This window comes from Merops nubicus, unplaced genomic scaffold, assembly GCF_000691845.1.
Source record: "Merops nubicus isolate BGI_N331 unplaced genomic scaffold, ASM69184v1 scaffold7611, whole genome shotgun sequence".
NCBI classification, from domain to species: domain Eukaryota; kingdom Metazoa; phylum Chordata; class Aves; order Coraciiformes; family Meropidae; genus Merops; species Merops nubicus.
The window spans coordinates 37013-58228 of record NW_008586149.1 but is presented as its reverse complement, the minus strand read 5'-3'; the positions used below and the strand labels follow the sequence as shown (position 1 = coordinate 58228).

The 21216-nt window shown below is 39.3% G+C and overlaps 1 protein-coding gene across 1 annotated transcript in view; it reads left to right on the top strand.

Annotated features, from left to right (window-relative positions):
• Positions 1-21216, top strand: part of DIP2A (DIP2 disco-interacting protein 2 homolog A (Drosophila)) — a gene marked incomplete at its 5' end in the record, with an annotated part of 60757 nt that overhangs the window by 6348 nt on the left and 33193 nt on the right. Inside the window, 13 exons of the mRNA XM_008948549.1 lie at positions 6313-6441; positions 8179-8298; positions 10267-10464; positions 11845-11936; positions 12182-12292; positions 13089-13212; positions 13666-13775; positions 14191-14293; positions 15264-15328; positions 15603-15696; positions 16167-16286; positions 17704-17818; positions 18941-19080. Of these exons, the coding sequence (XP_008946797.1) occupies positions 6313-6441; positions 8179-8298; positions 10267-10464; positions 11845-11936; positions 12182-12292; positions 13089-13212; positions 13666-13775; positions 14191-14293; positions 15264-15328; positions 15603-15696; positions 16167-16286; positions 17704-17818; positions 18941-19080 (1521 nt within the window). The remainder of the gene's footprint in view (positions 1-6312; positions 6442-8178; positions 8299-10266; positions 10465-11844; positions 11937-12181; positions 12293-13088; positions 13213-13665; positions 13776-14190; positions 14294-15263; positions 15329-15602; positions 15697-16166; positions 16287-17703; positions 17819-18940; positions 19081-21216) is intronic.

Genomic DNA, 21216 nt, shown 5'->3' with positions numbered 1-21216 from the left:
TGTGTGTGAGCAACAGGTCTGCACTAATGCTAAACAATGGAAGAGGACCTAGAGGAGAAACAGTAACTTTTTATTTCAAATATTTTTTTTCCCCTGAAGTAATTTAGAAAAATGAAGTTAAGAATTATATTTGTATTTCACCTGTGGGCTATAACATGAAGTTCTTGTGCTTCTAATAGTATGCAATAGGCATCACATACTGTTTCTGGATGTTTCAGGTTTTAGGAGTTTTAGTGCTCTACTTACCTTTTTTTTTGTTTGTTTAGATGTGGCTGTATGAGGACATAGACTAAACAGACAGGGCTTTTTTCCCCTCTTTTGTTACAACAGGTTAGATCAGTTGAAGAAAACCCATTGAAATACTTCAGCTTTAAACTGAATATACAGGCTTCTATTTACTTTGAGATGTCAATTAACATGACAGTTTAAGGCTCAAATATATTTTGGGAATACCTGCTCATTTACTGACCTAGCTGTTACCTTCAAATTTTGTGGAAAGCCTGATGATGTGTCCTTTAGACTTCTCTGTTTAGATGATACAAACAGTTTGTAGTTCTCTTAGGCCTGAGGCAGCTATTCATGAGAGGTTTGATTCTCTGTTCTTTGCTGGTTTGTTCTTAGGGTTCCTTCTAACTTACACTAAGTTTGGGGCATCAACCTTAGTAGCTGTGGGCTTCAAAATGCAACCGGTGCTTGTAGTTTGTGGCTGGGAGTTCAGGTTCAGATTTCGGATTCCTAAAGCACATAAACAGGGAAAGGAGTATGAACAAGATAGAGGCTCCCTGAAAGAGGATTCTCTGCATCTTCTTAGTAGCTTAGGTGCTGCCAGAAAGAGGAGTTGACTCATTTTGCCTTGATTTACATTCCAGTTTTCACAGTGCAGGCACTTTTCTGCAAGTGAAGCTGAGGTGGAAAGAGGTGGTAGCTTGCTTTGTGTTCTGGAAGGCTCTTTAGATGTCAGAGAGGATGGCAAGTGTTATCTCTGTTTTTCCTACTTGCTTTTGCTCCCTCCTGTGTTTTGTATGGCAATCTGTCTATTGTGGAAGCGAAGTATGGAAAGGAATTCTGAATATCTAAGCTTCTACAAGGCAAGGCATTTTTCCCCAAGCATGTTTAGTGCTGTGGCCTTTAGAAAGGTCCTGCTTGCTGAAATTATGGGTTTTGTTTTGAGTCTTACAAAGTTATGGGCAGCATTTGGCTTTGTTCAGTTTTCTGCACATCAGTACTTCATCCATAAACATGGTTAGAAAGCTCTGCCTCTTTGGTTGACTTCTGTGGATTTATTACTAGTGAAATTACTGTTTGTTCAACACATACCTATATACTGCCTTTAAAAAAAATGTAAATTTTAATTTTTCCATTTCCAAGCTTATTTAATGAGAAATTTGCTTGCTTTTTTTTTTTGCTGCTTAGTGGATGAGAGTAAGATGGAAGATGTCTACTCCTTACTTTGAGGGCATTTTGGATTTCATATTGTGGATTTATAGGAATCATGTTTAACTCTTTATAATTAATAAACTAGGAAGATTAGCCATAGTTGTGACTGATGAAATTCGTCACATAGCTGTAAAAACTTGCAAAATATGCAAAATGTAACAGTGTCCTGTTATGTCTAATATCCTGGACCATCTAAATACATAACAAATATCACAACTAGCTTAAGACCTCTCCATGAGGATGATTTAATCATCAAAACTGTACGCAAAACCAAGGCCTTATTGACAGTTCAAACTCCAGGATTCAAGCGACTAAAGATGCAGTGGAGTGGTTTGAAATTTCACTAATGGGAAATAAATACACAGTTATAGTCAGGGAGGATGTCTAGGGATCGTTAAGAGCAGATCTTCTAAAATATACTTAGGCAAAATTTCCTGTGCCCTTGCCAAAAAGTTAAATGTCCGTTTTTGCATAAGAATAATTCTCTTCATTTCTGAAATGCTTGCCATATTCCATCCATTTTCATTCCTAGCTAGGTAACATCCATGCATGTCCAAGAACAATTCGGTTGTGACATCCTTCATGTATGTCCATAGTCTTCCTTGCTCACAAGAATATGAAAACTAACTTGGTTCCTGCATTGCTGGCTTTTTTGGTTATCGAAGGATACTAGTATGCTTTCAGAAAGGATCCCTTGGATTTGTCCTAGAGCATGGAAGAGTGTATTTATTTTCGTAGTTAATGTGATGACATCAGCAATATAGAAGGCATCTTCTATATTTTAAATACTATGCCTTACTACACTCTTCCGTATTTTGACTACATACTGAATAACTATTCACAATTTTGATATGTCGTGAGACTTTAAATATATCATGTTCTTCCTTTGCATCTCATCTTCTCCAGCTGCATATTTAATGAGAGCATACTAAATTCCCAAGCAATAAACTGCAGTATTGGAAGTGCAAGGTTACAGTATTTAATAAAGTCAGCTAGGAATAAGCATAATTTTTGAGCTGTCTGTCTTTCACCTTTTCAGCAAGGACAACGTCTGCATGTTGTTTTGGAAGCTATTTTTTCTTTTAGTATAATATTTTCTGTAAAATTAATAAAGCAGTGTGTCTAGGTTTTTTTTCAAGGTCACCATCTCAACTGTCAAGTATTTCTGAACTTAGCTCCTGTTAGAACAACTGGAAAAATGGGTTATCATGATATTTGACTCACTACTTATTGAAAGACTTAAAAGTACAATTCATTTCTTAAGGGGACGCAGGTTTATAAGAGTAGGTGTTCTGAACTGCTGTGTCTCTTGTAGGCAGTTGTACAGGACCTGTTAAGAGTGAAGTGGGTTAGGAACAGTTTAGAAAGAGTTTATTGAAGAAGAAATGGAAGAATAAAGTAGTGGCTTCTGGATTCTATTTTGAGTTCTGGCTGGGTTGATTTTTTTTGTTTTATTGTTCCTATACAATTTAATAAACTTCTTTTGAATGTCCATTTTGCTTGGGTGATTTCCCAGAGACAGAACAATCATACAAAGCCATCTCTAGGTCTAACCCAACTTCCTGCTAGGTCAGGACTTTCCTAAAGTGTTTGAGTCTTCACCCTGAGATTGCTCCTTGGATACACTACTTCCTCTCCCATGCCTAGCCTTTAATTTTCTTCATTATATCCCATATGCTCTTTCTTGGGCCACTGCCTCTCTTTTGCATTTATCTCTGTCTCCTAACCAATAATGGAAAGTTCCGTTAATTCCTTCCAGGAAGGGAAGGTGAACTTCAGTCTAAATCAAATTAAACTTCTTCTTGAAGCCGCAAGTCTGTTGAGACTCTTTCTTTTTGACTGCTCACCACTTCTCTTTCTCTGTTTTGCCACAATATGATAAAGACTAATTTCATGAATTCTTGTGGGCATAGATTAATAAAATGCCTAAATAATTAATGAGGCTAGTATGGTTTTTATTTGGGCATAAATCCTGAAAACTGAACTCATTCCTTCCACATGCGTAGAAAGAATTTTGCCTTCTCAAGGCAGAACTGGGGGAGTCAGTTCTGTGCTGTATGTAAGATGAAATAGCTGCTGGCAGCAGAGAAGCTGTTCGTAAGGATCCCTGCCCTTTTCCTTCTATGGTGATAGACAATGATTTGTGTGAAGCTTGGCTCTACACAAATGATGTAGATTAGCACCTACATATTATAGCTATTTTTTCTGCTTGCCTTCAGTTGGGAATTATTGTTAATGGGCTTTTTGATTTTGTTGTGGTTTTGTTTTTGGTGTTTTGTTTTGTGTTTGTTTTTGTTGTTGTTGTTTGGGGGGGGGTTTTGTTCGTTTGTTTTGGTTTTTTGTTTTTTGGTTTTTTTTCTGAGCAGTCTCTTTTGTGTTCCCAAGTACACAGCTCTTCTGTAAACATTCCCAAATAGCTTCTTACTTATGTTATTTTCTGAGTGTCTAATTGCAGAGCTTTTGTATTTCAAATATCTGCCTCATGCATGTGAGTGGAAGATTGCTTTTTCCTAACAGGAGTATGTGTTGTAAAACCTGCATCTGTTAAGCATTTCAAATTCCATGCTTAATGCACAGCTTCTGACACATATGTGCAGCCAATCTTACAGTGTGTCAGTCTCTCTTGTCCTTACTAGGTTTGTACTTATATGTACATCACTTCAAGTGTACATTTTGAGTCAACTTAACGTTTAGTCGTGGCGGCTTCATCTATAGGAATGCTGTTTTGGGGCCTTCCACTGGTGAAGCCACACTGCAGATACATCCCAAATTTTATTGCTGGTATTTTCAAGGAGTGGAGGCTTTAGACATTGGTAGTTGCTGCAGGTTCTGTAAGTTGAGAAGTATGGACTTGTGGACTGATACTGCAGTGTGGGAACCAGGTACGTTTGAGCGGCCTCTTCTGTGATTCATTTGCGTGCTTAGTGAAGTCCATGTTTTAGGACTTCAGTAAGGAAAAAATAAACTCCCAAACAAAACTCGCCTTAAAGTATGTAGAACACAGCTTGAATGTTTCAGTTTACTCTGGGTACACAGACTTTCTATGCACCCTGTAAAGTGGTTATACAGGTCAGTTTTACAGTTATCACCTTTTCTTGCTACTGCTTCTAACTCAGGCATTCTTCAGAGACATTAAGTGATACTTTGTCCTTTTTGTACCTTACTCATGAAAGGAATTTGTGTTCCTTGTTTAGTACCTAGCACGACAGGCCTATGCAATACAGAACTCAGCATTGCAGTGATGACCATTGGAAGTATGGGAATGGATTTAGTTTTTTCTTCTCGTGAGCCCTCTAAAACTGCTCAAAGCTGTACTGGTGACTTGTCAGCTCTGGAAATCTGTGAACAGAGCTAAGAACACTTGTTATCTTAGTACTGATCACTTCCTTGAAATGGGTAGGGTAATGTCTGTATTTCACAGCACTGCCTGAATCTCCCTATGCTTTGGGTTCTGTCTGCAGGACTTGTGCATGCTGAGGCCCCTCGAGGCGTACCACTGCCAAGCAGCGTGACCCCAAGCAAGTGCAGCACCGTGTTCTTAAACTCTTTCCTGTTTCATTCCTATTTTTATTTCTCAGGATTCTGAATATTTCAGGTCTCCCATTCTTGTTTTTCCTTATTTGAACATTTCTACCAGATACTACCATTTCCTAACCTGGGATTGCATTCAAAACTGTCCCATAATCTAGGTCACAGCTTTGGAATGATGATATTCCTTAAGAATGATTCTGCAACAAAGAAGCATGGTGCAGTTCCAAGCAAAGAAGGCTTTTGCCTCAGGGTTGTTACAAGGTGTATTTCAAGTCCCTGAGGATCCATGAGGATTTGAGAAATACCTTTCTTTCCCTTTGTAAATATATATATATATTCCAAAAAAAAAAAAAAAAGTCTTTATTGCTTGTAGCACACACCATTAAAATGAAGAGGCATGTTGTGTCTGGCCACAAATGACCACTTCATGCCTCAGAAAACCACGTGCTAAATTTATCTGCCTTGAGCAGTATATGTGTATAATGCTGACCTAAAAACCCCATACACTACAGGGTTTTTTTGAATGTTACAGGCATACCAGCTGTTCTCATTGATAGATCTCCCAGTGAAGAGTACACTGTGTCTGTACCACAACATAAACAGGAGGCTTTTACCTACAGTATCACTGTGAGACTGTTAAAAACAGGTGGTAAAGCTGCTAAAGGAAAACCATGACTGGTCTGGCAAACTGCAGGTGGTGGTTTTTTAAGTCAGCAGTTCCTTTCCTCTGAGGGAGCCTCTCATTTCTCCGTGGCCATCCTCAAGATGTGCTCAGACCTAATTGCACTATCTTTGCCACCTTAAATCTTAATCTGTGTTTCTCAGCAAAAATCTTCCTCTTATAGACTGCAGAATGTAGATAAGTGCTTCTTGTTAGCCTGAGCAAAAGTTCCCTTCTTTTAAATTTTATGGTTTTGTCCCTTTCTCTTCCTATGGGGCTTAGACTAGTCATTCCAGTTTTCTGCTGAGACTTTAGATGCCTCTCTTTCTTCTGAAAGATGTGAGTCAGACTTTATTTTTAGACTTGTGCTGTTTACTTTCAATGAATATCCTTGCTTTCACCTTGAAGTCATGGGGTGACCCACCACTGTCTTTATTTGTCAGAATTTGTTTGAATCTCTTTAAAAGTTGGAATAGCTCCTCTCCACCCTGGAGAGATCCTGTCTTCCTTCCTTTCAGTATTCCCTATGTATGTAAAAGATTTTGATTACAATTTGATTAGGGAAATCAGAGTTTTGTTAAAAACACATGAGAAAACAGCAAAAATGCTGTAAGAAGCAACTTTAGATATATTGATTCTTAAGATGACTGATAAGCTCCCATGTCTGTCTTCCATTTCTGCAGATAACCACTCTGCACCTCCAGATGTAACCACTGGCCTGATGGAACATTTACATCATGAGCGTCCCCAGGTAGCATCAGTGCGAGGAGTTCCCAGAGGCTACAACAGCAGCATTTTGGAAACCGCAGACGGTGACTGTATTATAAACCTCCTGCCTTTCAATCTATGGCCCTTTCTCTGAATAAGTGACTGCATAACAGAGCCTGACAGCCATTGTGTACTATGGGCCTGCCCCCTCCAAAGCTTTGCAGTAGTGGGGTCTGTTTGTCAGTCTGCCACACGAGAGAAAGCTGTACTGCATTTCCTGCGTTTTGTTGGTGGGACCCATGTCCCCATTTTGATATATTTCTGTAGTAAAAGACTTTTTAACCCGTAGTCTTACATTTTAAGTTTATATTGCCTCAGAGCTTTACATTTCAATAAATATAAACGAAGAGAAACATTTTAATTTAAAGTAAATATATCACGTATACAAATGAAGAGCAGCATTCAACAGGGGTTTGTGTTGTGATTATTTTTTAGCTAGCCCTGTAAAACATTGAAAGATTCACTTTCTTCACACTTTTTGAATTGAATGAATGTTAAGATGTAGCAAATACCCCGACTCTTGAAGAAAAGTACTTTCTTCAGGTTTGTGTTGGAATCTTATGAAGGAGTCAACAGCTTGAAAAGCTAAATTAAAGTCTGAGAAGTTATATGCATCAGTGTGGTGGGTTAACCCTGGCTGAGCACCAGGCACCCACCAACCACTCTGTCACCCTCCCCCTTTTCCTCTCCCTCCTCCACAGAGCAAAAGGGGGAAGGAAAATAAGATGGAAAAAAAAACCCTTGTGGGTAAAAACAAAGGCGGTTTAATGAAAGGCAAAGCCAAGCAATGCCATGCGTGGAAGCAAAGCAAAAAAACAAAGATTAAGTCTCTGCTCTGGCCCCTTCCTGGGAAGCAGGGCTCCAAAACGTGGTTGCTCCGGAGGACAAAGGAGTTGTCCCCCCACTCCACCTCCTTTTTCATAGCTTTGTAGTTGAGCAGACATCATATAGTATGGAATATCCCTCTGGCCAGTTCAGGTCAGCTGTTGTAGTTATGTTCCCCCCAGGCTCCTGCCCCCACATCCCACTGTGGGGGGAATGTCAGAAGGAGCCTTGGTGCTGTGCGAGCCCTGCTCGGTGGTCGTCACAACATGGGTGTTATTAACACCCTTCTGACTCCCAACACAAAAGCACTGCACCAGGAGGCCTGCAATGGGAAAACCAGCTCAGCCAGACCAGATGCAATCAGCCAGGTAGCTAGGGAACATACAAACATAGAATTGTTCTGGTTGGAAGAGACCTTTAAGATCAAGGCCAGCCATTAACTCAGCACTGCCCAGTCACCACTACACCATGTTCCTAAGTGCCACATACCCACATTTTTAAAATCACCCCAGGGGTGGGGACTTCACCACTGCCCTGGGCAGCCTGGGCCAGGCCTTGACAAACCTTTCAGAAAAGAAGTTTTTCCTAATATCCAGTGTAAACCTCCCCTGGCAAAACTTAAGGCCGTTTCCTCTTGTCCTATCCCTTCCTACACAGGAGAAGAGACTGACCTCCACCTCACTATAGCTTCCTCTCAGGGAGTTGTAGAGAGCAAGAAGGTCTCTCCTGAGCCTTTTTTTCTCCAAACTAAAACCAACATTTTTAAAAAACATATCCATGGTTGAAACTTACTGATTAAAGCTTTTTTTTTCCTGAACAAGCTGCTCATCTTGAATGACGCTTTCACCTAAAAGCTGTGCTGAGGTTAGAATGATGATGTCAGCAACATGGCAGCATGTGGGCTTTGTGTATGTTTGTTAATATATGGTAAGTAATAAATCTCTTCTGCTTGGCAGGTGTCCCCGTGAATAGCAGAGTGTCCTCTAAAATCCAGCAGCTTCTAAATACCTTGAAAAGACCAAAACGTCCACCTTTGAAAGAGTTTTTCGTTGATGATTTTGAAGAACTGCTAGAAGGTTAGTTTTCTTTCAAATACATTTTTCATTCTTTCTGTAGGTGATGCATGAAAGACCTGATAGTTCTTAGCAAGTGTTGTTTTCTTTTTCTCTTCCCAGTAGAAAACACATTGTGGTTGACTTGCGATAGCATATGACCCTTCTCTCTGGAATCCAACAAGTGAAACATATTTGACTCAAACCTCCTAATCAGTGTACTTGTTCTGCCCTCCTCTCTTGCTTTGGAAACTCTTCTGGTTCAGCCCAATTTAGACCAGTGTGATGAGCCAGCAAATAATAAAGACAGCGATACAGACATAGTTGGAGAAATTCTGTTCACAGTTTTGTCAAGAAATTAGTTGGTGCATCCAGAAATTGTCATGGTTGGTGATGGCCCCTCTGTCACTTTTTGCCTCAGAGAGTGTAAACTCTGCCCTGTCATAATCAGCAAATTCATAAAGGGTAGTCTTTGGTGTAAGTCAGGGCTTAGCCTAAGTGTAACTGATGGTGCAGTGGACCTCTGGAAGCCCTGTGACCACCCTTCTCTGTTCCAAGCAGGTCTGTCTAGATCAGTCTGCTCAGGGCCATGTGCAGTCCAGTTCTGAGCATCTGCAAATGGATGTTGGCCATTCGCATTTGTGCCCATCTCTGGCCATTTGCATTCAGCTGCTTGTCTATAAGTACCCTCACATCCTGCTCTGGAAAGCTGCTTTGTAGCTGGTCAGTGCTCAAGTATAGTTGGAAAAAGTTACTTTCTGGTAACTGGAATTTATTCTAATATTGTTTGTATGTTAACATCCTCTCCTTGAAATCCAGAAACTTCCATTATTTTAGAGGTTCAGAGAAATTAAATGCATTGAGTGCACTGTGCAATATGTCTTATTTGCACATGCTCGACAGACATTGCTCAGCTGAAACATGCTATTTTCTTCCATGTTTCCATGTGTCCAGGCAGAAAGAAAAGCGTGTCTAGCAAATGTGGAAGGTGCTTAGCAATATGTAGCTGCCTTTAAAACCAGCTGTATCAGCCAGTTCTAGAGAATGATTTTTGTTGTGTTCTCTTAGTCTTAAAGATTAAATGACAATTTTGTTCTCAATGAGACATTTTTTGAGCAGCTGCTACTAGATGCCCTGTACTATTTATTTGATACTTTAAGATACAAAGTGATTGTGGTTTTAGTCTTTCATTGCAGTTTCAGGAAAACTGAAGTCGAGGTGCGTATATGTCATTGTGGAGAGCAGAGAGCATCACTTTGACCTGTTTATTTTAGTTATTGCATAGATTGCTAGCTAAATCTAATTATGACTGCTAAGATCAAGATACTTCAGCTTCTTGAGCAGTTTGGAGCAGGCTTTTAACAACAGGCTACTCAAATAGCAAATGGAATACAAACCCTGCGATGTTCCAGGGTCCAGAAATGAAACAAAAAGTTCAGTGAGTGGGACAGTTGTAGTTGTAAATAATCCATACCAGGAGTGCTTCATCTGGCTTTTTTTTTTTTGTAATATATAGAAGTATATATTACATAATACATAGAAAATATATAATACATATTAGACATTATATAACATAGAATAATAGGCATATAGTGTCATTCTTCATCACCTGTTAAGAATTTGGTGCTAAAATAGATGTCCAGTTGGGCATTCTTTCTGATGCTTCTTGTCTTGGTGTAGGCTTTCCTTTAGATAGAAGTGCAGAACAAATAGCAGAAAAGAGCATTTTTTCAGATTAGAGGAGTGAACTAGGGATTCAGATTCTTTTCCTGTGGCCAGGTCCTTTGAATAATATGGAATCCAACCTCTAAAGTGATGGCCTTTATTTTTTTGTGAAACCAACAGATGACTAGCTTGGCATCATTGTAAAGCAGAGAAGTAATAATAGCTTTGAAGAAGAGGAGGGTGAAAACAGTTTGTAGAATAATGTTAGGTGTAATTTGACATTTTCTAAGGGTTGATGTTTGCTGTTTTACTGCGCTCTGTTTTTAGTGCAACAGCCTGACCCAAATCAACCAAAGCCTGAAGGAAATCAAATGAATGTACTTAAAGGTGAACCCTTAGGCGTGGTAACCAACTGGCCACCTTCTCTGCTGGCTGCCTTGCAGCGCTGGGGAACTACCCAGCCAAAAGCCCCGTGTCTGACAGCATTGGATACAACTGGGAAAGCTATTTATACACTTACCTATGGTAGGTATTGGTGATAATGGTAAGGAAGAATTAAACTGTCATTGTGAAATTTGCTTTACTTAAGAGTAGGATTGAGTAGTGCTTGCTTAAGTAAGTCCTCACTGTGCTCACGCCCTTCAGATTCCCGGAGTAGAAAATTTAATTTTAGCATATACTTCTGTATCCATATAGAGAAGACTTTTACTTCAGGAGCGTATTAAGGATGCTATTCTGGGAAGTGAAACTTGCCTGTATCAATGAACTGGGAGTATTATAGTAACTGTGGGGTTTTTTGAAGATAATTGTGTCCCTCAGGACAGCTAACTGCAGCATTTCATTGTATAGTATGTTAGAATGTTAAAATTCCTTGTTTGCAGCCTCACAGCTGAACTATGTTTACTGGAAAAGTAACTGAGCAGCTGCATTGTTTTCATTACTTTGCAGTGAAGTTTGGAGAATTGTTTAGACTACCATGTTTAGTTTGATGTTTAAAGAAAGAAAGGAAGAGACAAACTAGAAAGAAGCCCAAGTCTAAATTGTACTTGGACTCTTCGCCAACTGCACTGAATGACCAGTTCTATAGAGAATTGGCTATTTGATGTACTTGAATCCTGTGTAACTTCTTTTTATGGAGCAGGATATTACCAAAACAAAATAACTGATGGTTGCTGCATGGCCTGAAGGGATCGAAGATGTCAGCCCATGATAAAGACCCTTTACTAGAAAGCAGAATTCCCAATGTGTGCTGTTTGCCATGTCACGCTCCTTTGGGTGATGCTTGCTTTGACTTGTATTTACAGTGCAAGGGTTTTGATGTTCAGTTTTTATATAAGCAATTTTTTTAGCAAAGCTCTTTTTTTTTTTTTTTTTGAGGCTACAAATTAAAAGTTTATTTTCATGGTGTGACAAATAAGTACTTATATTGTTGTACTTGTATTAATAGCTTGGAATAGGTTTTTTGTTCAGAATTATTGAGAGCTGTGTGACCACTACTGAGCAGTGAACTGGCATTTCACAGTGCCAGATATTGTGACATTTACCCTTTGTTTCTTAGTCTTCAGTTAATTTTTGTCCGGTTTAGTATAGTTGGCTTCCCTAAGAACCCTTAGGAAGTAGTCTTGTTAAGTGCCTTTTGGAAGTCTGGTGAGGTTGTATCAACCAAACTGCCTGTGTGTCTGCACATGTGCACTGAAACACTGGAAGAACTCAGTAAGTTTCTGAGGTGGTACTGCATTCACAACAGCAATGTTTGCTTTTCCCAGGTTTCTTCGTCATGTGCCTGTTGACCCTGTTCTAATACAACCACCTTGCCTAATGCATATATAGGGCACTGAGATTTGCCAATTAAATGTTAAAATGTTAGTGTCTCTTTTAATATCTGGATTGTCTTTTTTCCTTTAGGCAAGCTGTGGAGTCGAAGCTTGAAGTTAGCATATACCCTGCTAAATAAGCTAACTGCTAAGAATGAACCACTGCTGAAGCCTGGAGACCGGGTAGGCATCTGTTTCAAATGTGTTTTGTGGATAAAATAGACAGTGAGGAACAGCTGTAGCTGAAGAAAGCCTTGTAATACTGTGACTTGTAATAGAGTATTATCACAAGATTTAGTGTTACTGTTCCTAGTTTAAATATAAATCTGAACATTGTTGTGGAATTTTTTTCCACAAATTAAAAAGCAGCCCTCTCTCTGAAACCGACGGTAAAAACTATTTCTTGTTATTTTAATGTATTTTTGTAGGTAGCTCTTGTGTTTCCTAATAGTGATCCAGTCATGTTCATGGTGGCATTTTATGGATGTCTCCTGGCAGAACTTATTCCTGTCCCAATAGAAGTTCCACTAACAAGAAAGGTAGGCAAATATATTCAGGATTTTTACAGTTTTGTAAATAAGTTGGGAGTGTGTCTAAATCCTGTAGTCCTTACATGGGACCCCTCAGAGCTGGCACTTTTGAAAGCAGTGTGATGCATCAGCTGAACTGCTTAGTGCTCACTGTATGTTTGGAAAGTGTTTCATATACGGTTAGGGAAGGGGGAAAATAGTATGGACCTAGTAAGTTAACTATTTTAGGATACATAAATGTAGAAATTATTTTAATTTGTTATTTTTTAGAAGATGCATGAAAGTATTTCTTAAAATATAACATTGCAATGCTACTCCTCATGCTGAGTAATGAGAACACAGGCAGGTAGAAACACTGTGGGTATTGGAAATACCAGGATAATCTGCCCCACCCCCTGCCAGTGAGGCTGTTGGGGCAGGTGGGAAATCAGAGTTGAAAAGCTATAGGTTCTCCTGTTCAGTGCCTCAGGACTCAGAAACAGCATCACCAGTTCTCTATTTTACCATAACTTACAGGTGTCCCTGTGGGTTGGAGAAGGATGCACAACCGTTGATTTTGACACTACTGTGCTACCATTGCTTGCCAGATTTACTGCCAAATCTAATTTACTTGACACTAAGCAAAACTAAGCATTTTGAGCGCAGACTTCAGTCTTTTCTCTTCCATGAAAGGTCGTACAGGCTAGAAGTTTTGGGTTTCCTGTAATATAAATCTGCTTAATATTTTCTAAACGTGAAAAATTTATAGTAAACCATACAAAAGCTTCATCATTTGTAGGTACTTTATAACATAATTTCTCTGTAGGATGCTGGCAGCCAGCAGATTGGATTTCTTTTGGGCAGCTGTGGAGTAACACTAGCTTTAACCACTGATGCTTGTCAAAAAGGCCTTCCTAAAGCTCAGACTGGCGAAGTGGTTACATTCAAAGGTATGTTTTTAAGCTACACAAATTTCTTATAGGATTAAGAGTGGGTATTATACTCCTTGTTGAGTCGCCATCCCTTGATGATCCACCATGACAGTTGAATCACCATCCCTGACTGCATTTAAAAGCTGTATAGATGTGGTTCTTGGGGATATGACTTAGAGGTAGCCTTGGTAGAGTAGGGTTAATGGCTGGACTTGATTGTCTCGGAGGTCTTTTCCAGCCAAAGTGATTCTATAATTGTTCCTATTAACAATCTTTGTGTTTACTTACATGCTTCTGGTTTACATGTGAAGAACTGCCATCATTGTCAAGACAGTACTTGTTACTGCTTCTTCCTGCCAAGGGGGGTGATGCTGCAGATTTCACTAGCTTCCTGTTGTTATCCCCGAATAATGGGGGAAACACCCTGATTTTTCAAACTGTAATGACAGTAACTTTTCTTTTTCTTTGAAGGCTGGCCTCGTCTCATTTGGTTTGTGATTGATGGGAAGCATCTGGCAAAACCAGCTAAGGACTGGCATCCACAAGTACGGGATGCCAGTGCCGAGATTGCTTACATTGAGGTGATCCAGTAGATACACTTAGCTTGCTGTTACTGTCTTGTCCTTTGTCAGAGCACATTTTCTTCCTTTAATCTATTGATGCTATAGAAGAGATGACTATAATATTTTTAACTGTGGAACAAGAATGTTTCCCTCAAGGTTGCCAGGCAAATTGTCGTTTGAGTGGTTGTGTTGGAGCACAAAGAAGATTGGGGATAATTGGTTTTTTTTTTTTTTAATCCTTAGGACAATTTGTTTAATTGCAGTAGAGAAACACTCAGATTTCATATGATTTCATATGATATTAGTGTATTCTCTGAACAAAAATGGGTTTTTTAAAACTCTCTCCATTTTTACAATATCCTTTCAGTTCACGACTGTGGGTTTTCTAGATTTTGCTCTTAATCTAATGCTTGCGTAAACTTTCTCTTTTCAGTACAAAACAAGTAAAGAGGGCAGCACAGTGGGCATTACTGTCTCTCATGCTTCCATGCTGGCACATTGTCACGCATTGACTCAGGCATGTGGCTATTCAGAAGGTAGGTTAGATAGGTGCGGCTTTAAAATGGTACTTGTAGCTTTGACTGTTTAGACAATTTATGTTGTCCATCTCCCTGACTGCTCATCCAGCCCACACTTCATGAGTTTCTTTGCAAGGATCATACAGACTCTGTCATAAGATTCTGTGAAACTGCTGGTTGCTTTTTCCAGCAAACCCAGTTCCGTGCAGTTCACTTTTCCTGAAGGTGGAAAAGAAGTGAGCGTATGGAAAATTTCCTGCTATACAGGCTCATGACGGGGCCTGTGCACCTGTCTCAGAGTGGTCAGAGCTCCCAGTCACCCAGGGAATGAACGGATGTGTGGCTGAGTTACTGAAGTATTATAGTTATTGGGAAATAGATATGTACATTCTGAAAAATGGAAAAGAACAGTAAATACCATGAAGAACAATTTCTTGTGCATGCAGCCATCCTACAGCAGTGATAAGCAAGTTTCAGCTGCTCGGTACAAGACATTCCTCTAAAATCTGCTTGAATCTTTGACTTTCATTTTATGTTTTGAAATCATGTACAGTGTTCAAGTTTCTCAGAGTAAACATTGAAGAAAATTTAGTACAGCCATTTTAAAGTTTCTCAATAAATTTAAGTATTTTAAATATAGCTGGTCTTTTTCAGCTCAGCTGAGGAAGCTTGCATCAAAAGCAAAGTATTGTTCTTCATGGTTCATTGGCAAATGTAACAAACACATGGAAGTGGCATTGTAATGAAAACAGAGTCTAAATACCTTGTGATAATCTAGTCTGTAATCCTAATTTAAAGATGATTGTTGAAAAGAAAATAAGATACTTTCAGCTTAAGCAGCCTGTTACAGACAAGAAGGCACGGCAACATAGCTTTGATTTCTTAGTGGTGTTGGAAGTTTCGTAGTTGCTTTTAAGAATTCAAAATATTTGTTAATTTTCTCATAAATATGCTTCCTAAGACTGACGTTTTTTTCCTTTGCTTTCAGCTGAAACACTAACAAATGTTTTGGATTTCAAAAGAGATGCTGGCCTTTGGCATGGAGTATTAACAGTAAGTATTTAAGTGAATGGGAAAAAAACCCTGCAGTAAATTGCATCTCTGAGGTCATGAACTCTCAAAAACTACATTTCAGTGTTTATAATTTTCATAATAAAGTGTTACTTTTTGAGTAGCAGACTGCACAGGCATAGCATATGTTTTTCCTGACCATACACGGTTAAATGTAAGAGTTAAATGTAGCTGTGATTATTTTATTAATGTATTGGTACATGCTGTGCATTCTTTGAGGCATTTGAAAGTGTATTTTTTAATATTTTTCTCACAGAGTGTTATGAACAGGATGCATGTGATCAGTATTCCATATGCGTTAATGAAGGTCAATCCACTTTCCTGGATACAGAAAGTCTGCTCATATAAAGGTAACCTTAAAGTATTTTTATTTAACCAATCTCTTTTTGAACGACTTAAAAAAAAAAAAAATTTGTGTGAAATGTCTGCTCTAGCTGAGGCCACTGCTGTTTTGCCCAGCTGAATTTCTTTGCCACAGCTTTAGAAATGGATACTCCATTTCAATATTATATGTACTGACAGATTCATTGATAGGTGATGTTGATGGCTTCTTCCAATAGACCTTTAATGAAACAGCATTGCTCGTCTCAGTATTTGAATTGACAGTAAACATTGAAATTCTGTAATCAAGTCCATCTAGAGACATTGAGTATACACATGTCATTGTAGTTAAATATACGGCATTTGTATTTGTTTTCTGTGTTTGTAATTTGTTCAATAAATTTATGTAAACACACAAAAGTATTCATGTCATTTTATAATTGGTCTGTGTTTTGGTCTGCACACACACCATAATTGACTTTGTTTTTTTTTTTTTCAGCCCGTGTAGCAGTAGTAAAATCACGTGATATGCACTGGTCACTTTTGGCTCAGAGGGATCAGAGGGATGTCAGTCTGAGCTCTTTACGAATGTTAATAGTGGCAGATGGAGCTAATCCATGTGAGTACAGATGCATTTTTTGACTGCCAGTCCAAGGTGAACTAAGCACACTGAATCACAGATCTCTGGGTCTGCACTTGAGGAGCTCAGCAGCTCTGACTAGTTCTTCTGCAGCAGAGCAGAGACAGGAGCAGTATTTCTGTGTCAAGGACATTGGAGCGAAACTTTCATAGAAAGTATTCTGAAGGATCTGTTCTTTCTATAAGAAGCATTGCAGCTTTTGAGTAAACCATAATGCCAGTTTCAAAGTAGTTGCTCATGTATTGTATATAACTGTGAAATCTTTGGAGTTGCAATCTGTCTTGATTCTGTACGTGCCCCTGGGGCTTGCCTTAGTCATGTGTGAGAACATAAAAATGGGAGCAGTCACAACCTTAACTCAAAACCGTAACAGCCATTAGCTAGAGTATGTAGCAGGTTCATGCCTTTTTCTGTCAGTCATATGGTGCTGGTTTGTGGTAACTTGAGAAAGCAGCTGGGAGGGTTGGTTTTGGCTTGTTTTTGTGTTTTTATCACCAGGCAAGAATATACCTTACTTGCTTAATTTTCCTGTTCTCATACACTGGAAAATCAATAGTGTTTCAGATTTCTTGGAGTTGCATGATGAGAGGTCAACAAGTTGTGATGACAGAAGATGAAAGTTTGAAATGGTCTTGCTAAAATTATATATGTGATCACTGTTTTCAGAGCTGATGCTTAGAAAGTTAGGCAGTTCATTGTGTAGTAAAATACTACTTGTATGCTAGTGATGCCACTGCTTTTTCATTGCTGTTTGCACTTCTTAGCTGTATTTAGCTATGTTAATTCACTCTTTTAAACTTCCTCTTTTCATTAGCACTGTACTCTTCTATGAATTGACATGAAATGACATCTAGTATGTAGTGTAAGAAGTGAATTTTGGTGGTTTGTGTTACGTGCTCAATTCCACAACTGTAAAATGCAAAGCTGTAGGTGATGAGGTATGCTGTTGCATTTTGGGTTGGGTGCTAAAGGCATGGTAGAGTTCTGAAATGAAGCTATGTGGGAAGCATTTCGCTTCTATATGCCTTGGTTCTGTGACCTCTATAAGAAACACTTCGAGGAGCTATATAGGAAGCCAACAGATACCAGTAGTTTTAGTAACATAATGTTCTGATCACTGAAGGACTTTTCACAATCGTTAAGTGTTATGGAGTGCTGCCAGTTTTGAATTTCATTCAGTGAATTAGTTGTTAATCACTGGGAATTTTTTCTCCAAATCTAACATCTAAAAATAAGCTAGAATGTCTTTTAGGCAGTTTTAAAGTTTGTTGGTTTTGTACACATGCAAAAATATTTGTATAGCAGAGCTGAGAGTAAGTATAGTCTTTGAAATGCAGCAGCTCAAGCTTTCCTACCCTTGGCAAAATATTCGTGTTTGTGTTATTGTTCTTTATAGGGTCAATTTCTTCCTGTGATGCATTCCTGAATGTATTTCAGTCCAGAGGTTTGAGACCAGAAGTAATCTGTCCCTGTGCTAGTTCTTCAGAAGCATTAACTGTTGCTATTCGCAGGTAATTCTCCTTTCTGAGAAGTGAACTGAGCCATTTCATGGCTATTGAAACATGTCTGGTGTTCAAATGTTAGTCAGAAAAGAGGCCCAAAGACCTAGACAGAGGAAATCTGAGGCTCACAGGTGTCTCCAGCACTGAAGGGTGGGCAGTCTTGGTTGGATTTTTTTGGGTGGGGTTTTTGTTTTTGTTTCTGTTTGTTTCTGTTTGTTTTTTTCTTTAAAAAGTTTAGTATTTTCTAAAAGTAGTCAGTCCTCATAAGTTGGTTTCTTTTTAACTGCTTGGGAAAGCGAAGTCTCATCCACACCAGTGTTGCTGATTTACCTTCATAAAATGTCCCAAAAATCAAGATTCTTACTTATTTGGGAAGAAGAAGATGATGAATCTTCAAGTAGTTGTTCATAGGCTATGTCTTGTAAATGACATGTAAAGAAACGAAAAAAAAAAAAAACTGGTCTGAAAAATACCATTGCATTTCTGGAGATAGTAAGGAATGCTCTGAAAAAAAGGAAATGCTTTTGTTAATGCATGTATGGATGGAATATGGTGGAATTTTTTGACAGACAGTGTTTTTGATCAAAACGTGCTTTTTCAGAAAATCAGTTTCAAGAAAATTTGAAATAAAAAAGTTTGGGATTTTAGAGAGTACTTTCTCTGGTGGGAGAACTGACATTTCCCAATTTGTTTTTTTAAATGTGCTTAAAGAATGAGGTTTTTCACAACAAAGCCTGGAATTTTTTGCTCTATTCCATCCAGAAAGTAGCCACAAAATGGATTTATAGGTGCTTAATTAATTCTGCCCAGAGTAAGAACTATCAAGCCCTCCAAACACTTCCAAATTTTTGCTGGTGTTAGAAAATTAAGCGTTTAACTGTTTGGTTTTGATGCTTCTTTGCCCATGTTAGAATAAATCCTCTCTCTAACAGTTTAGAGTGGGAGGAAGTGTTCTAGCTCTTTTTTCATCTAGTTAAAATATATTGCCAGTCTTGGACTCTTGTTTGTTTAAAATGAGAAACCATTATTTCTCTTAACCTTAACAAGCCTGAGAGATGTGCACAGTGTTTTTGATTACCGTATTGCCATTGGTCTGTTGATTCATATCTGATTTGACTTCCTTTTTTTCAGACCTCCAGAACTGGGTGGGCCTCCTCCAGGAAAAGCAGTGCTTTCTATGAATTGTCTGAGTTTCAGCGTGATAAGAGTGGATACAGAAGAGAAGTTGTCTGTGTTAACTGTACAGGATGTTGGTCAGATTATGCCTGGAGGTAGGAAAGTATTTCATGTAGATTTAAGCATACTCTACATAAGTTATCTATACTATTATACTTGTAGTGAATAAATAAATAAAACCATCAAATGGTAAATGCCTTTAAGGTAGTATGACTTATGTTTTGACACATTACCTGAACACCTGCTGATTAAGTACTTTCTTGACTAGAGTATTCAGTGTTTTCAGTAGAGATTAATCTATGGTATAGTTGATTGACCTTAGGTTTTGGTCTGTGCAGGTGCTTGTAGCTGGTCTGCAGAGTTGTTTTATTGTTCACTCGTTAGCATTAGTGCTGGCTGCGTACAGCTATGTAGTAACAAATATGGCAGGACAGAACAAAACAAAAACAAAATAAAATAAAACAAAACAAAACAAACCGTAAGGCATAGCAAGAAATACTGTCTTTCATCCGGGAGTGATGGTCCACATGTTAGAATAGAATAGACAGTTGTAAGGGACCTACAACAGTCAGTCCAACTGCCTGACCACTTAGGGGCTAACCAAAAGTGAAAGCACATTATTAAGGGCATTGTGCAGATGCCTCTTAAACACTGACAGGCTTGAGGTGTAGAACCTGCTACAGTGTTTGACCACCCAACTGGTAAAGAAATGCTTCCTACTGGCCAGCCGAAACCTCCCCTAGCACAACTTCGAACCACTCCTATGTGTCCTGTCACTGGATGGCAGGGAGAAGACATCAGCACCTCTACGTCCACTTCCCCTCCTCAGGAAGCTGTAGGGAGCAATGAGGTCGACCCTCAGCCTCCTTTTCTCCAAACTAGAAAAACCCAAAGTCCTCAACAAGGAAGAAGAGGGGAAGTAAAGGAGTACTGAAGCAAAGTACACATACACAAATCTGTGGGCTCTGATGGCATTCACCCATGAGTGCTGAGGGAGCTGTTTGGTGTAATTATGAGGCCACTCTCAACAATCCTTCATTGACTATAGCAGCTGGGATAAGTGCTGGAGGATTCAAGGAAGACAAATGGCAGAAACAAGAGTGGGTTGTGCTGCCTTCCAGAGGGACCTTGATGGCTATACACTGTCCATTTCTGGGCATCCCAGTACAAGAGAGAGATGGAGTTACTGAAGCGAGTCCAGTGAGGGGTCACTGAGATGACTAAGGGACTGGACCATCTTGACAAATGAGGAGAAGTTGAGAGAGCTGGGACTGCTCAGCCTGGAAGAGAGAAGGCTTGTGAGGGGAAATCTCATCTGTGTGTACAAATACCAGAAGGGTGGTTATAGAAAAGACTGGCGCAGGCTCTTTACAATGTTGTCCATGACAGAACAAGAGCCAGTGAACACAAACTGAAAAACATGAGCTGCCCTCTGAACAGAAGGAAGAACTTTTTCCACTGTGAGGGTGACTAAGCACTGGAATGGCTTGCCTAGGGAGCTTGTGAGTCTCCATCCTTGGAGATACTAAAAATCTGTCTGGATGTGATCCTGGGCAACTCACTCTAGGTGGCCATGCTTGAACTGAGGGGTTGGATCACATGACCTCTAGAAAGGTCCCTTCAAACCTCAGCCATTCTGAGTCCCAGCCTTTGAATATCTCACCAAACTGGTCAGTCCTGGATTAACCTCACTTTCCTAATGACATCTTTTTGCAACACTGTACTTCCTAAAGTAGGTAGATGCAAGTGTTTGTTCCCCAGCCTATTAAGTGGACTGAACCAAAGAGACATTGTCTCTTCCCTGTTTTCTTTTGAAGCTCGGCTGCCAAGTCATGCATTATTTGGAGAGGAGAGCACTCTGAAGAAGGTAGTAAAGTAGGGTGACCTAATCTGATTCAATAGCTTCTGAATATTCAAATTCAGGTTGTTAAAACTTGTCTGCAAAGACCCAGGAGACTGTCAGCTGTGACTGGCTTCCATGTCTCAACACAAGTTATTTTCCAACTTCAACAAGAATACAGATGGCATGGATTGCTACTGCTTTCTCTCTCCTGTCCAGGGTTCATCTGTTCACACTACTGATGTCCCCTTGAAACCTCACTGAAATTTAGCTGTGCTCCCAATCTTCTATTCAGATTATGGGTTACTCACAGGAACATGGAGGGAACGAGTTTACGTGCCCTTCGGGTAGTTAGGGATCCTTTGGGGAACCAAGTGAGGTTGAACTTGAT